Source organism: Podarcis bocagei, assembly GCF_964188305.1.
Source record: "Podarcis bocagei genome assembly, chromosome: 1".
Classification (NCBI taxonomy): Eukaryota; Metazoa; Chordata; class Lepidosauria; order Squamata; family Lacertidae; genus Podarcis; species Podarcis bocagei.
The window spans coordinates 67,373,703-67,389,156 of record NC_138125.1 but is presented as its reverse complement, the minus strand read 5'-3'; the positions used below and the strand labels follow the sequence as shown (position 1 = coordinate 67,389,156).

Here is a 15,454-nt window from a genome sequence, read left to right as displayed (position 1 = left end):
ACAGCACAACTGAATGACTACCTTATTTGTCAGGCATGGCCTCACAGGTCTTGAAGGGTTTTTTTAAGGAACAAAATGCTTCTGTATATCATTCCAAATTAATGATTTGTATGTGATGTTTTTCCAGTGAATTATGCTTGATAATACACACACACACACACACACACACACACACACACACACACGGGGGTGGAGCTGGATGTGCTCCATAAGATTCCTCTTTCTCATCACCTAGATATTTATACATGACTGGCTCATTACATTTCCTGCAGACTGCTCACTCAGATAGTGTTACCCACAGTTGGATTAGAAAACATGCAGAGCTCGGATAGAAAAATTTGGAATTCATATCAGCATTTCTTAATGTTTCAACACAGCTTTTGCTGACTTCTCATGTGCCCTTTAACTACTTATTGAGTGCTTTACTGGTTATTAACAATACCATTAACTGAAACATATAATAATAAAAGGCATCTGATTGATTTGGAGCACTAGGAAGCTGAGAAATACAACGGGGGGAAAGCAATATAAACAATACACTGAATTAAGTGGTAAGATTTCATGGAGCTTTCAATCACCATTAACATAACCCAGCAACTATGATTTGTGTTTTTGAAGGTTTTTTGGAAATTGGTGTATGTTTTGGGAGTCTGGAAGGAATGCAATTTCGCGCTTTCTAGCCAAAATGACCCCTTACCTCCTTCCCCCATGCACTGTTCCAGGGATTCGCCTAGTCCCACCCCCCAGATGAAGGGGGGAAGCCCTATTGCACAAACAGAAGTCCTTATGCACTGACGTGACTCATTAGTAGAATGCCACTCTTAGTTTTTTAATCAGTGAAGTATACTACTTTGTACCCATCGGAGTTTTCTTCTCAGCAAAACTGTAAAAATGTTTTGCACAGAACAAACAACCATATAACAGGCACAGTTCTTGCAACATTTTTTCTACTTTTGAAAAGCAAAATTTCATTACTTTAACAAATTTATATTAAAGATTTTGTTTGGAAAGTCATGGCTCCTTCTCCAGGGAAGGATACAGAGTGTGGAAATTAAACAACTGTCTCTTCTTCAGAACATTTGCATAAGTCACTGTCATAAACCTGATGACCTGGAGCAGCTCACCCCAGTTCATACTGGGTCTTGTGGTTTTTATTACACATTCTTTCCTGACTAGGCCATTTTGTTCCCACCATCACTGTAGACTGGTCTCTTCCAATTAAAGGATTACCTTTAGAGTTAGCTTATGAAGTTGTTCTCTGTGAGCACTCACTTTCTAGGTGTGCAGTCTTTCCAATCTCATCCAGTACCCCATTCCTCTTCAGAACAATAATGTTTTTCAAGGCCCATGGATATATTCATGAACTTGGAGAACTATACCAGTTATGAGGTATTATACTCTGAGAGAAAAAGTATCAGCACATATAAACCCTTCTGTAAACTTGATGCCAACTTTTCAGCTCTGGCTATACATTAGGATGACTACACAGTAGCTTGAATGACAGCCTACACCTGCTGAAAATCCATTTTATACACAGGTATTAAAGGTGCAGGAGGCACATCTTCCTTTTCTGGTCACCCTATGCTGCACTGATGCAAGTTGCTGAGCTTGCTGCAAGCACGCATGCACATACCAAACTAAGCTACAGATCAGCATTCCCATAATTACACACTGATTACACATAACAGACAGCATCTCCTTGGTATGACTGGTTTCTTGCTCCCCTCCTATAAGAAAAACATTATTGAAGATGCAATTGTGCTTCATAACTCTTTTCCAATCAGGCAAATGGGTGGAATTCAACATTGAGCTAATACACTTGTTCCATCAATGCAAGCATTTCTGCTTGCTAGACTGAATGACCTGCTCTTCTCTCCCTGTGAGCTGTTCTGGAGGTTCTCCTGACTCTCCAGACCTGATGGGAGTGGAGAGGAGAAGAGGGGAAATCTCCATCTTGCTGGTGAAACTCATTGCCCTGCTTCCCACTAGCACAATTCTTTAGCAGAATCTGGCACCAAGTCTTTTGCACCTTAGATTTGGGACCAGACAGTGGGAAGGTAGCTGTGAAGATGAACCTTCCGTGTGTTTTCCTAATTACCAAAGGCAAAAGGGGCAGGAAAGGAGTTTACTGGTGATCAGTATGGGGATGTCCCTTAAACTTCACTTTTCTGGGCCCTTATCAGTCTGCTGCCTCAACAGAATAGAATGAAGTGGTTTAACCTTGAGGAGAAACGAGTGGGAGACAGCTCTCTGGGGAACAACTGCTATTTCCTGGAATGTATGCACCGAGTGTAATCTTGAGGCCAGTTTAAATTTATAGATAGCTAGTGTATAAAAAAAGTATCATGAATGGGGTTTTCTACATAACCACAAAGCTCTTTGGAAAATAAATACACATGGTCTTTCTTCCTGTAAATGTTTCATAGCTGGTTTATCAGGTATTCCCCATTGAGTGACTTTCCACAAGTTTCTGTTGCTTACATTTTCAGTGGTAATGATATCTGGCTTCACCGTTTTGGAAGGAGATGGGAATAGGTTTTCTGATGTTCAGCACATTAAATTTACCATGCTATAAGAATAATTTGGGCACCCAAGCATGAATGCACAGTAGCAGCAGTCTGCATTATGGATAGATATGTGGTGGTCACCCTTAATCTATGGCTTTCAGTAGGTCAGATGTTGCTCATCTGGTCCCCTTGTGTGCTGCTGAGCATGTGCTTTCTATGAGCCCAGTCTGTGTTGGAAAGTGCTTCTGGCATCTCATATCTCAGCACGTGTCTGAATCAATCCTGATGTTTACTAGAAATTCATATTACAGATAGGTAGCCGTGTTGGTCTGCCATAATCAAAATAAAAAAAATCCTTCCAGTAGCACCTTAAAGACTAACTTAGTTGGTCTTTAAGGTGCTACTGGAAGGAATTTAGAAATTCATAGGTAGCTAATTATAGGGAGGAGGGCAGTAGCTCAGTGGCAGAGCACATACTCTGCAAGCAAAAGGCCCCTGTCATTTCTGCATAATGACACTTCACTCCAAATCTCCTAATGACAGCTCCCAGGGGCTTCATATAGGTGTTACAAAGCATGGGGCACAATATGTAACCTTGCAGGACACCACAGGGCAACTCCCATAGCACTGTCCTAAGTTCTTAACCCTTATTTCAGGACACAAATTGCATCGGAAGCATAACAAGATGCCCCATGTTTTCATTCAACTAAGTGCTTGGGACCTAGCATACTTCTTACACTGAATAAATATCAGATAATAGTAGCGATAGCTCAAGACGAACACACAGAAGCTATAAGATTTGTAACAATGCCAAAAGCCATTCACACATTGTACATGGTTTGCTATTCAGCATATAATTCCTGACAAGGGAACTGTATGACACCCATGTTTGTATTTATGGGTGTAAACTTGAAACATCTTAGGCATATGGGGTTGCATCTGACTAAGTCATACTCAAGAACAGTGCTTTTTTCCTGTTAAAATATTTAGGGATACTGTACTCTCATTTTGTCTCAAGAAAACACCATTTTATAGTTCAAAAATAAATACAGTACAAAGATTCACAAAATGTTTAGGGGTATGTATACCCCTGCATACCCCCAGAAAAGCATTGCTCAAGAGTAGATCCACTGAAACTAGTGGAGGTCAATTGATTTTAATGGATTTTAATGGATTGAGCATAATGGATCTACTTTGAGTATGGCCTAGTTGGATACAACTCATAAAGTGTGATGAGGTCCCTGGGTTATTGAAACTTTTTTGATTACATAAGTGGCTTCATGCATGTTTTACATCAAAATCTATTGTGATTTCCTACAATGATGAAAGTTTCTATTCGGAAATGCAGAGACATGTGAAGATAGTAAGATACTGAAAAGGGTAAATGACATATTCTGTTTGAAAACGTTCCCACACATAGATGAATGACAGCAGAGGTCTGTAGCAGATGGTTGCTGTAGCTTAACTTGAGAAAGATGTAACAGTTCCAGTAAGCCTGATAATAACAGAAGACCTTTGTTTGCAATGTGGAAGCAGTGTGAAATGTATCACTTCATGCTGCTCAAATGCTCATGCTTTAGAACTGCATTTGCACTGAACTTTGGAGACTACAATCTGCTCAGTGCATTGTGTTCCACCAGCATTCTCTGCCTTAAATCTGCCAAGGCTTCAGCCTTCCTCACAATCAGTTTTAAGGCACAGCAATTCCTACGGGAGACCTTGTGGCCAGATTTAAAAGGAACAGTTTTAAACACATGTGACAAATATAACTTTTTGAATAAATAAATTAATCTGAATGGACGTGGAAACAACCCATTTTGGGTTTTAAAAGCCAGTAAACTCCTTTGGGTGACTTCCACAGGAAGCTATAAAGATTCTCTTTCAGATATCCAACAGAAATGTTTAGATATTGAACTCCTTGCTTTCAGTGTAAATGTGAAAGAGCAGTTAATATGGGTGATGTCGCTTGTCATTTGGAAAAGACATAATGATGTTTCAAAGTAGTAGCTTTATGGCATGCTAGCAAAAATAACTCTTTTTAATAGGAATAGACCTAGTTTACAAAAGAATCATATAGCATCTTGAATAAACTAGAACTGATTCAGTGTTTATTAGTCCTGAAGAATTGTAGAAATGCATGCCACTATGAAGGATTCATAGCTGTGTGGTCAGAGCATATGCTTTCATGAACAAGGTTCCAAGCCGAATCACTAGCATCTCTAGAAGATGAAAGGGATGCAGGGGAGCCCAGCCTGAAACTCACTGTCACTCAGAGGAAGTCTGCTTTGCATTTGTAACAAGCTAGTCCTTTAGGGTGGCAGCACCTGAACTTTGGAACTCCCTGCCTATTGATATTAGGCAGTCACCATCACTACCCTTTTAGATGCCTTCTGAAAACGTCAGCTTTGGCAGGCCAATCCAGACACAAGATTGTGTTACACCTGCTCTTAAATCAGATTCATATGTTTTATTGTGCTTTATTGTTTTTAGATTTTTTTATTCCTTTTAAAAATGAGTATAATGTGTTTTCATTTTATTTTTAATCTTTTTTTAAAAAAATAATAATCACAGAAGTGTTTGCTCCCCTGGGCTCCTTTGGGAGGATGGATGGGATATAAAAGCAAGAAAATGAAAAAACTGTGCTAGATGCACCCATGTTCTGACTCAGTATAAGACAGGTTCATATGTATTCCTCTGTTTCTGAACATCTGAATTGACCATTGACTATAAATATCTTACCAATACACATTTGCCCATTTTGCTTTAAATGCAATATTTTTTGTATGTTGTTTTCCTTCTTTGCCATCAAAATATTGAAAAGTTGGGACATTACAAGTATAAGCACATGGCATTTCTGTCTCAAGATTGAAAACTGGTATGAAATGACATTGTGATAGAATGAGGCATGTATAGAGTTATTTCCTAAGCCTTTTGCCCGCAAAGGGTCAGAACAAAGACTGCCACCACTCTGGATGTTTATCTGGCCTCTGTAGAAAGCCCTACTAAAATTTCATATGAATCGAACCCCAGTATTTTTTTAAAAAAATTGCTAAATCATTTGGAAGGTTCTGTTAGACATGGTTTCTTACTTGCCAGTCACAGCTACAATTCTTTATGCTGAGAAATGGAGATTGAGCAATGAAGCATCCATAGAAGAATTTGGGAGGATGCCCTTATGGCAAAGTTGACATATTTTACTAGATCTAGAGAACAAAATCAAAATCTCAGATAGGACAATTTTGGGGCAAGATGAAGGCATGGCCTTTCTTCCAACAAATGTTATGGCCTCACAATCTATTAATGTTGGAAGAAAATAAGCATATTATTTATGTAACTTTATCCTTAGTTATTTTTGGTAAATTGCCACTTGTGATCTTGAATTATTAATCACTTCCAGTACATGTTGACCTTCTTCAAAAATAAAAAATAAAATAAACCAAAATCAAAACAAAGCATGGGCCCAGCTATGACTTTGGTAGACAGTGACTGAATATTTTCAAAACATAAGATGCAATTAAGAAGTAACAAGAGTCCTGGTCATGGAATGGGCTATGAATCCACAGAAGCTCCTGTTCAATGTGATTCCCCCTTACACTGCTGTCTCCAGTAACACCTCTCACTCTCATTTGGAAGGTTCCCTCTTCATCCGAGCAGATTTAAGGGGGCTCAAAGGGCTACTGCAGGCAAAAAGGTGAACTGGAATTCAGTGGACCTTCATTCATGCTTCGCTTGGATCCAGCCCACTGAAAGCCCCATTATGCAATCGAAAGTCCTCGTGCAAGCCTTCTGCTGCTGGGGTTGGTTTGGAAAATCCCACCCTTGGTACTTTAAATCTACAAGGTTGTCAGAACAGCTTTTAAACTGATTTCTGATGGCAGAAAACTGACAGAATCTGACAAACATCTGTTTCAGGATTATCATTCCTAAAGGAATTTTAACTTACTTTGCATTAAGTACCCAGATGGGGTAACTGCAGTATACATAAGTTGTCGTATCCATATACTAGTAGCAAAATAAACTGCTTTGCCACAGTTCAGATGTGACTGCATACCCAATTCTTCCCATGCAGAGATTTTCCTTGAAAATGACTTATATAAAGCACCTCTGCTACAACACAGATATAGTCACCTGCTTTAAATGTGTATGTGATTGGAAATTGTTCTAGTGTGTTCGTATGGGCTTTTATTTTCCAACTTAATTCACCTTTTTCAAATGAAACTTGTTCTCCCTAAGGTGAAAAACCATATCAGTGTGACTTTAAGGACTGTGAACGAAGATTTTCTCGTTCAGATCAACTCAAACGACACCAAAGACGACATACAGGTTTGTTGCATGCCTTGGCCTTTGAAATTTGTAGCAGTTTGCGGTTTCCATAACCTAGAGTATGAAAACTTGAATTCTAATTCCTTTCTTTCCTCCTTGCCCCTGTAATTCAGGATTATGGGCTCACGTGTCATCAATTGTTTGGATACATTCAAATTTAAACGGCAAAAAAGCAGTTTATTGAACATATGCAGTGGATATTTTCATGTATCATTAAAATTGTGGCATGGCTAGCAACACTATCACTTCTGTTTTGAGGAGAAGCAAAAAGATTTGTGCTTTTGGTACATATTGTTAGATGCAGGAGAATCCAATTGCTTTTAAGATGCAAAGAACAAATATGTTGTCCATTGATACAGGTGATCCTGATGAATAATCCTGTGAAAGGGCTTATGCAAACTTCACTAAGTAGAAACATGGTTATTTGGAGAGCCATTACATGCATTTATACATTTTATTTACATGCATAATTTATAATATATTATTAATGCAAACTTAATGCCTGATGATTTTGATATCTTTATTCTGGAATTGTTAAATCAGTTGTGAAAAGCCTCTTGTCTGTGTCTCAGTATTTCAAACAAAGCAGCAGATAATATTGCTATTTTGCTTTCTTGGTTTTCTTGACAACAGGGATGGGGAAACTTCATCAGATCAAGGATCATGCTTCCTGACAGGCAATCTTCTGGGGGACACATGCCAGTGGTGGGGACGGCCAGGCACAAAAGTGGGTGGCTCAATGGGTGTGACTCGTGCCTTTGCAAAAGCTGTGCAAAAGTCAGAGAGACCTTTCATCAGAGATGGCTGCTTCTTCAGCTGTGACTGTTCCTGTACAGAGATAGCCTAGCCACAGCGATCCATGCTCTGGTAACCTCCAAGCTGGACTACTATGCTGAATTAAACATGACAAAACATGACTACTAGGTTTTTAATGGGTACAGCCAGAGCAATTTATATTACACCTATTTTGGAAGACCAGTATTGGTTGCCTATTTCCACCTGAGCCCAATTTAAAATGCTGGGGCGTATTTTTGAAGAAAGTAGGAACCTCTGAGCTGCCAGTCTAATTTGATCCAACAGGTTAGTTTGGTTCATGAGGTGGCATTTCTCAGGCCAAACATCCAGCTGCCAATCACCTGACACTGGGTGCGCTTACTGTGGCCATCAGGAGTGAATTTTGTGCAAGATGCACTTTTCATGGCACTGTACATTGTTAACTTTCAGCTGCCCTGAAGCCCTCAGTTTCAAAGGCTGGTTCTAGGAGCCATTTCCATTTGGCACCATTTTCAGCTGCTCGGAGCAGTACACTGTCAGGAGCACAATACAGAACATCTGGTGCAGTACTCTTAACATAGCTACACTGAAGCTGCCTTCTCACCAGTTAGAAAAATCATCTCATCAGTTAGAAAAAGTAAGGACCCCCCTTCTGTTCTCTCCCTTTCCCAGTTAGTAAACATGCACACACACTCTTTTAAGAGTTAGTAGAGGTGAAGTTATGGTTCAAATTTGTTTGGCCAGAATGATGTGGAAGTAGCAGCGCTTTGATTGGCTTGGTTTGAAAATCAAATCATACTTAGGATAGACCTATCCCAAGGGTCCTGTGAATGGGCAATAATCCTGAGCATTTTATATGTTTGTTTTAAGAAATAATGAGAACATTTGCTAATGCAGAACATTCTGTACCAAATTTTGGAATCTCTGGAGTTAACATATATAGGGTTGTACCCAGTAGTGCCTTTGGCTTAGTGCAGGCATCACTAGCCATAGATTTGGGGGCTTGATGCAGTCACCAAGCAAATTTTGGGGGACCCCAAAGACCCCACATATTTTGTGTTGTGCCAAAAAGAAAAATTAAGAAAGAAACAGTGATGTGGTGGATGGTGAAGTTTAACTGTCTCTGTCCAGCCCAACATTCTTGATGGTGATACAATCCAGCCCCTCCTCAGTCATCAGAACAATCATGTGATAAGTAGGAAGGGGGCAATAATCCACCCAGCTAATCTACAGGGGGGTGTAGAAGGATGTGCCCTGTGCATTTGCAAGTGAGAGAGTGGGGCAGCCACACCAACTTTCAATTACACCCACAAGCAGGGGCATACCTGGGGGTTACTCAGGTTGGCCCCTCCCAAGGGCGCAGGCCCAGGGCGGTGCAAAAAGTGTCTTGGAGTGACTAAATGCCCACCTGCCCATCTGCATGCTCCCTGGGCAGGACTTCCACTACTCCGGATGGCCAGGTGAGACACGCAGGCTCCTCTGAGCACCTTGGCAGAAGAATTTGGTCACTGGTTTGGACCATCACAACATCTCTGCAGGGGCCCCAACCCAATTGGCTGGGGGCACTATTAGAAGTGTGAGTGCAGCACCCAGCAGGGCTTGGAGGGAAGAAAGCTAAAGAGAGTGGGCGAGAGTTGCAGAAGGAGGAAAAAGGGAGGGAGGGAGGGAGGAAGAAGGACGCAGAAGGGAAAGCAGTGTGGGGAGGGAGGGAGGTGAACCGATGGAGGAGGAGGATGTGGGGAGATGGAGCAGACCCAATGGAGATGGCCATGGAGGAAATCACTGGAGGAGTGCGGAAGGCAACAAAAAGTAAACTTTTTGAGTTTCTGGTCCATGGTCTCTCCCGGCTTTGGAGGAACCAATGTATCTCCTACCAAGGGTGCAAGGGATGGATGGGTGGATGGGTGCTGATACAGCTCCTTGCAAAGGGCGCAAGAGAGCCTAGGTATGTAGCTGCCCACATGTGGCATGTGCCCCTCTCCCCAGGTTGGTCAAGGATGAATGTATCCCTCAGACAAAAAAGGTTAAGTACCCTTGCTTCAATGGGTAGTGTGCCATCCAGTTTCTCCAATTTACTTCAGCACTCCATGCCATATTCCATGCTATCCCAGAAGTCTCCAAACTCTCAGGAGCAGCTTTTTGGAAGGGATGGGGGAACTTAACCAGGTAGGGAGTGAATAAAAGAAAAGAAAATGCCATGGTTTGTGGAAGTGCTTTCTGCTAGGGGAAATACACCATTAAACATTTTTTTGTGTGGGCATCAAACATTTTGATAACAAATATTAAAACTTTAGGCTTGGTGATGAAGGACATGGAATATTGTGCTTAGCTTTATGGTTGGTTAGCTCTTTTGTTGGTTAGCATATCCTTTTCTGGATATAGAAAGTAAATTTCCTAGGTTAAAGCACATAATTGATGGACCTTTTTTTTAACGTGTTAGGAAAATATGTAGAATATTGAACAAAAGTAAATTTCAAATTTAAATGAAATAATGCCCCAGCACCAGAGGGTGTTCCTCATTTGCTACTTTTCAAGTTACAAATCTGGTAGTCAGTTAATCCTTACCTGCTTTGTCAAGAACAAAGACACTGTGAAAGCACTAACTGGTGAAAGAGGATTGAAGAAAGGTTATGAAGTTGAGAAGCCTGATTAATGACCTTTGGGATGTGTAGGCATGTGCAAAGAGAAAGATTAATTTCGGTAACTATTAAACAACAAACGCAAAGCAAAAATCCATAGTTTGGAGGTCATAAGCAACTGGTGTCCCTCACTCCTCTGAAAAGGTATTGGAACATGGGACTAGACTTCTTTTATCTATTTAGGTGTGAAACCCTTCCAGTGTAAAACCTGTCAGAGAAAGTTCTCCAGATCTGACCACCTGAAGACTCACACCAGGACTCATACAGGTAAAACAAGTGCGTATACTTTTTTCCCATTTATATTTTTAAATTTATTTTACCTGAATTGATTTTGCTATGTTTTAAATGCATATGGTAGTTCCAGGAAATTAGTGAATGTCATAAGAGGCATGGGTTAGAGTTATCACTATCACATGGTGGAAAAGTAAAACTCAAATAAGGGTGCAAAATATAAATAAATGCTGAAAGGTTTAGAGCTTTTCTAGGTGATATCGGCACTTTTCTTTTGGTGCTATATGGAGATGTACTAAACAAGTGATCCTGCTTAGTCCATCCTATGAAGCTTCGTGTGCCTTCACCTGAACATTAAGTATTTGAAAAATAGTGAGAACTGCACTGAAGCTGGAGACTGTAGGATCATATTTTGAAAGGAATGTAAAAATTATCTGCTGCTTTCATTAATGGGTCATCTACAAAAAATTCTTAGAAGTTTAGAGTGGTGTTGCCACTGCAAATAATCAGTCCCCCTCTTTGTATATCTCTGTCAGGACCACAGCTCGGCAGAAGAGGAGATTTAGCTTTCCCCCTGCCCAATTTCCTTGTAAAAAATCATATCCCGCAATACATAGCTTCTGTTTGTCCCCAAAGCTGCCATTTTCTGCAGCTCTGGAGGCAAGTTGCAGCTTCAGGTAGGGGCAGTTTTCAGCAGCACTGGATTGCCACCAGAGGAAGAGTTAAACCCTACTCCCTTGTGCTAAAGTGCTGATCTGAATTGTGGCCTTGGTGCCGCATGAGATTAGTGTCGGATTTAGGGGGCTGCAGGCGGTTTTCCTGCACAGGGAACTGAGGCGAGGGGGCACTAAATAATAATAGTAATTTGAAAGAACCAATATTTATAAGCGTACCCTTTAAGATCCATAAAAAGCCACTGAACCAAAAGGAATGATTGTGAAATATCAGAAATAGAGGGTGGCGGCGGCAGTTTTTGTCCTCGCTTAGGGAGCCATATTACCAAAGTTTGCCTCTGATGAGGTTCAAATACACCATTAACATAGAATGTAGTCCGCTTCTGAAAACTGCAGTGCAGAGAGTACTAGTTATGCCACTTTTGTGCTGATCTGTTCTTTTGAGGTCGGTTGCCTCTTCAGTACTGTTGTGTTATCATACTATTGTGTTCATTGCTGAAAGTTGGTGGGGTTGGGATGGCTGCCTTCTAATGTGAAAAGGAAGCTGAAACTGGCTTAGCCAAGAGTAGAAGTTGCCCATTCCTTTGTTTAAAAGTGAGTGGCACTTCTTAAAGATTATTGTTGATTTGTTTGTTTTTATTGTTTAATGGTAATTATCTGTAAGCCGCCTTGTGAGCATTTCCCCATAAGGGCATATAAATCTGTAAACAAACCAAAAACAAATAACTGCTTTAAACTACATGATAACAGGAGAATATCATTCCATAAGTCTCAGTTCTGTATAGATTTTGAATGTTCATTTCCCATTGAAAATAATAATAGAAGCTATTGCCCAGAGTATGATATATAGGAGGATGAAGCAGCTGTCCTGCTGAAGCAAACTAGATCTACTCCTGAGCATTGCCTGAATGGAAGATCTGTTGGAGGCATAAATAAGGCACTCTGAGCTTTTTTGGAGGCAGAGAATGGTGGAAACATAATTAATGTTTTTTAATGAAAAGTAATAGAAGCTAAAAGCACCATCCATCTCCCTTTGAAATCACTAGGCTAGATTCCAAAGACCTTGATGGAGCACCATATACTTAAAAGTTAGGGACACTCTTCTATTGACATTTTCTATATGCAAAGAAGGGATGGGCCTAGATGATAAAAATTCATCCTGTGACAGTTTAATAACTCTGTGTTTTGTTGACAGGTGAAAAGCCTTTCAGTTGTCGGTGGCCCAGCTGTCAAAAAAAATTTGCTCGGTCTGATGAATTGGTCCGTCATCATAATATGCACAACAGGAACATGACTAAACTTCAACTTACGCTTTAGATGTTTCACACTGTCTGTACAAACCAGATGGACCCTATGAACTACTGCAAACATTTCAACCATTGTCTGTCAAATCTTTAGGAAATCTCAGATGCCTTCATAATGCGGTTGAGACAAGTTAACTAAATTGTAGGATAATGTTCAGTATAGGCCTCTGCTTGGAATTTTGAACCTTCCTATTCCAAAACCTCGATTTGTAACATTATTATAGAATTACAAGTTGACTATGTTATACTTTAAATATTACGATAGACTTTAGCTATGTATATTTGTTCTTTCCTTAAAAGGTTTTGTACTTTTTATTTCTTACTTGAAATTTGCAAGTGCAAGCTAGTGCTTTGTCATGCTCATATATAAATGATTGGTATGTTTGAAAGTCTGTTCCATGTATACTGTGTGCTTACTGCAAACACTGAAGTTTCAAAATACTGATGCAGTCCTGTACAAATATTGAGTCAATTTTAGTAATCTTTGTACTGCCCAAATGGGATAATTTTATATCGTTCTGTGAATCAACCATTCCAATATCTTGCTTGCATTCCTCAGAGTTGTGGGTGCTCTAGTAGTTTCTTCTATGCACATGCAATTCAGCTGGGGGTTGGATGCACACTTTGATGTACACCAGAGCCCCACAATTCACATAGGCTTGTGCAGTTCCCACAATAGTTTACTCTGAAGAGAGGGAAAACAAAGGGACCAGTGTGGCTGGTTTCAGAAAGTCAATAAATAGATGTATATGGGGGAGGCCAGGACTGCACAACGCCTTTCCACAACCTGTGCATGCTCAGTTTAAAGTCTGCGCAGAACCGAGTGAGCATATAAGTATATATGAATAGGCTTCTCTATGTCCGATCGGGAACCTTCATTTTTCAAGATTCCTGTTCAAGTGGAGAGAACCCTATACAGTCGTATAGTCATATGTGTTATGCAGACTGGTACAGTGATACCTCGGGTTAAGTACTTAATTCGTTCCGGAGGTCCGTTCTTAACCTGAAACTGTTCTTAACCTGAAGCACCACTTTAGCTAATTGGGCCTCCTGCTGCTGCCGCGCCACCGGAGCACAATTTCTGTTCTCATCCTGAAGCTAAGCTCTTAACCCTAGGTAATATTTCTGGGTTAGCGGAGTCTGTAACCTGAAGCGTATGTAACCTGAAGCGTATGTAACCCGAGGTACCACTGTAATTGAATGTGCCTTAGGCAGGAGCAACATTTAAATGAGAGATGCTTCTTGTCCTCCTAAGCAGCCACAATGTGAGTCATCTGACTCCCATATTTAGGTGCCAGCCACCACTGAGCACAATATTTTTTGCACCCCAATGACTTGGTTTTTAACCAACCCCATTGTCTTGCTATTGGAGACTCTCTTTCTCCTCCCCTATTGCCTTGATGAAGGGCAATAGGAAGAAGTGCTGGTATACTTGCAGTCTTCTAAGGAAGCTCAAACAATATGGTGCATTGGACTTTCCCTTCCCATAGGAGACTATGAGAGAGAGACTATGAGAGTGTGTACGATCTGCAAGATCACTAGCTTTGCTTCTAAAACTGGTAAAGTTAGAGGAACTGATATTTTTCTATACTGAAAATGAAAATCTTGCATTGAAGTTAACTTGTTTTAACACAAACAGCATTAATGTAGAGAAAATGTATGTTTGTTTTTTTTGTATTTTGAAGCTGGTTTAAATTTCAGCTTTTTAATGTTAAATATTCCACTTTGAGATACAGATCCTCACACAAAGTAAAGTCAGTATCATTGTAAATGTTTAGGATTTGTTTAACATGCAGCCATGCTGGTTATATGGCTAGCAAAATGTGTAAAATAAAGTTAAAGTTGAACTCAAGAAGAGGCTGGTCCAGAATTTCCATTAACATATGGCTCTTAAGCTACACAAATAGCTCTTAAGTGACTTGAACGTCTTCTCATTTACAATTATATGTGCAAAAATAAATGCCTAATGTGAGGAAATATATTATTTCAGGGTTTAGGGGTTATTATTTACGATTAATTGTTTGAAGTGGTGTATATATGTCTATAAATATATATCTAATAATGTATTGCTCTTAAACAATTAAAATTAGAAAGTGAACAAACATAATTTAGATGCATCACGGTTCAGATGTTGCTATAAGCTATTGATACCACAAAGACTGTAACCTGCATTTTTCACTGAGCTTTCAATTAAAGCCCATTTAAAAAGAAACAAATAAGAGTCCAACAGATGTCTTGTTTCATGGCTGGTATTAGGTTTCAAATTTCTTCTCCAATCGTGTTGACCTCCTTTTGTATATAAAAGGTACCACCAGAAGGGATGACCACTAGTTAACCTGTCCAGGTCTTGACCACAATTTATCCTTCTCACTGGGGAATTGTACTGACAACAGTATCAAATTTCATATTATGTTGTAGAGAGTTGGTTCACTCTTCTTCCCAGATACTTGCAGCAGTTTTCCTTTAAGAGAATGACCCACAGGCCACACTTGAATTGGTCTCATTGATTTCTGTGAATTATCTTTCCCTACTTTAGAGTAGACAAACATAATGTAGCTACACCCAGATAAGGATTACAGTCTCACTAACTTTAATCATATCACCACACAGCCTAACCATGGCCGAGTGCATTCTTATTTTTAATCAAATCTGTATCCAAATCTATAGGCTATCTCAGTTTATCCTCACAACAATCCTGTAAAGTAGATTAGATTTGGAGAGAAAATAAATGTCTGAAGGACACATGGTGACCTTTGAAGCTGAGTGGGGATCTGATCTCCACAGACACTCTAATCACTACACTATATTGGTTTTCCATTTCCTTGCAAGTATGCTGAACTTAAATTTTCTAACTAGTAAGTTTGGCATGGTAATTATTATCCGGCTCCTGTTCAAATCTCAGCAAATGCTCAACATGAAATGACTACTATATTAGGAAGTTATTTCTTCATACTGGCCTGCTCCAAAGAGGGGCCTTCCAAATGTTTTGGACACTAACTCCC

At 39.9% G+C, this 15,454-nt stretch overlaps 1 protein-coding gene across 3 annotated transcripts in view; it reads left to right on the top strand.

Annotated features, from left to right (window-relative positions):
• WT1 (WT1 transcription factor) overlaps positions 1-13,184 on the top strand; it is a 52,755-nt gene extending 39,571 nt beyond the window's left edge. For 2 of the 3 annotated variants that reach the window (XM_081165562.1, XM_081165560.1), the window contains 3 exons: positions 6,741-6,830; positions 10,427-10,519; positions 12,344-13,184. In XM_081165562.1, the coding sequence (XP_081021688.1) occupies positions 6,741-6,830; positions 10,427-10,519; positions 12,344-12,465 (305 nt within the window). In that variant the 3' untranslated portion in view covers positions 12,466-13,184. The remainder of the gene's footprint in view (positions 1-6,740; positions 6,831-10,426; positions 10,520-12,343) is intronic. The other variant, XM_081165561.1, reaches the window with a different exon arrangement.
• Positions 13,185-15,454: the final 2,270 nt, after the last annotated feature.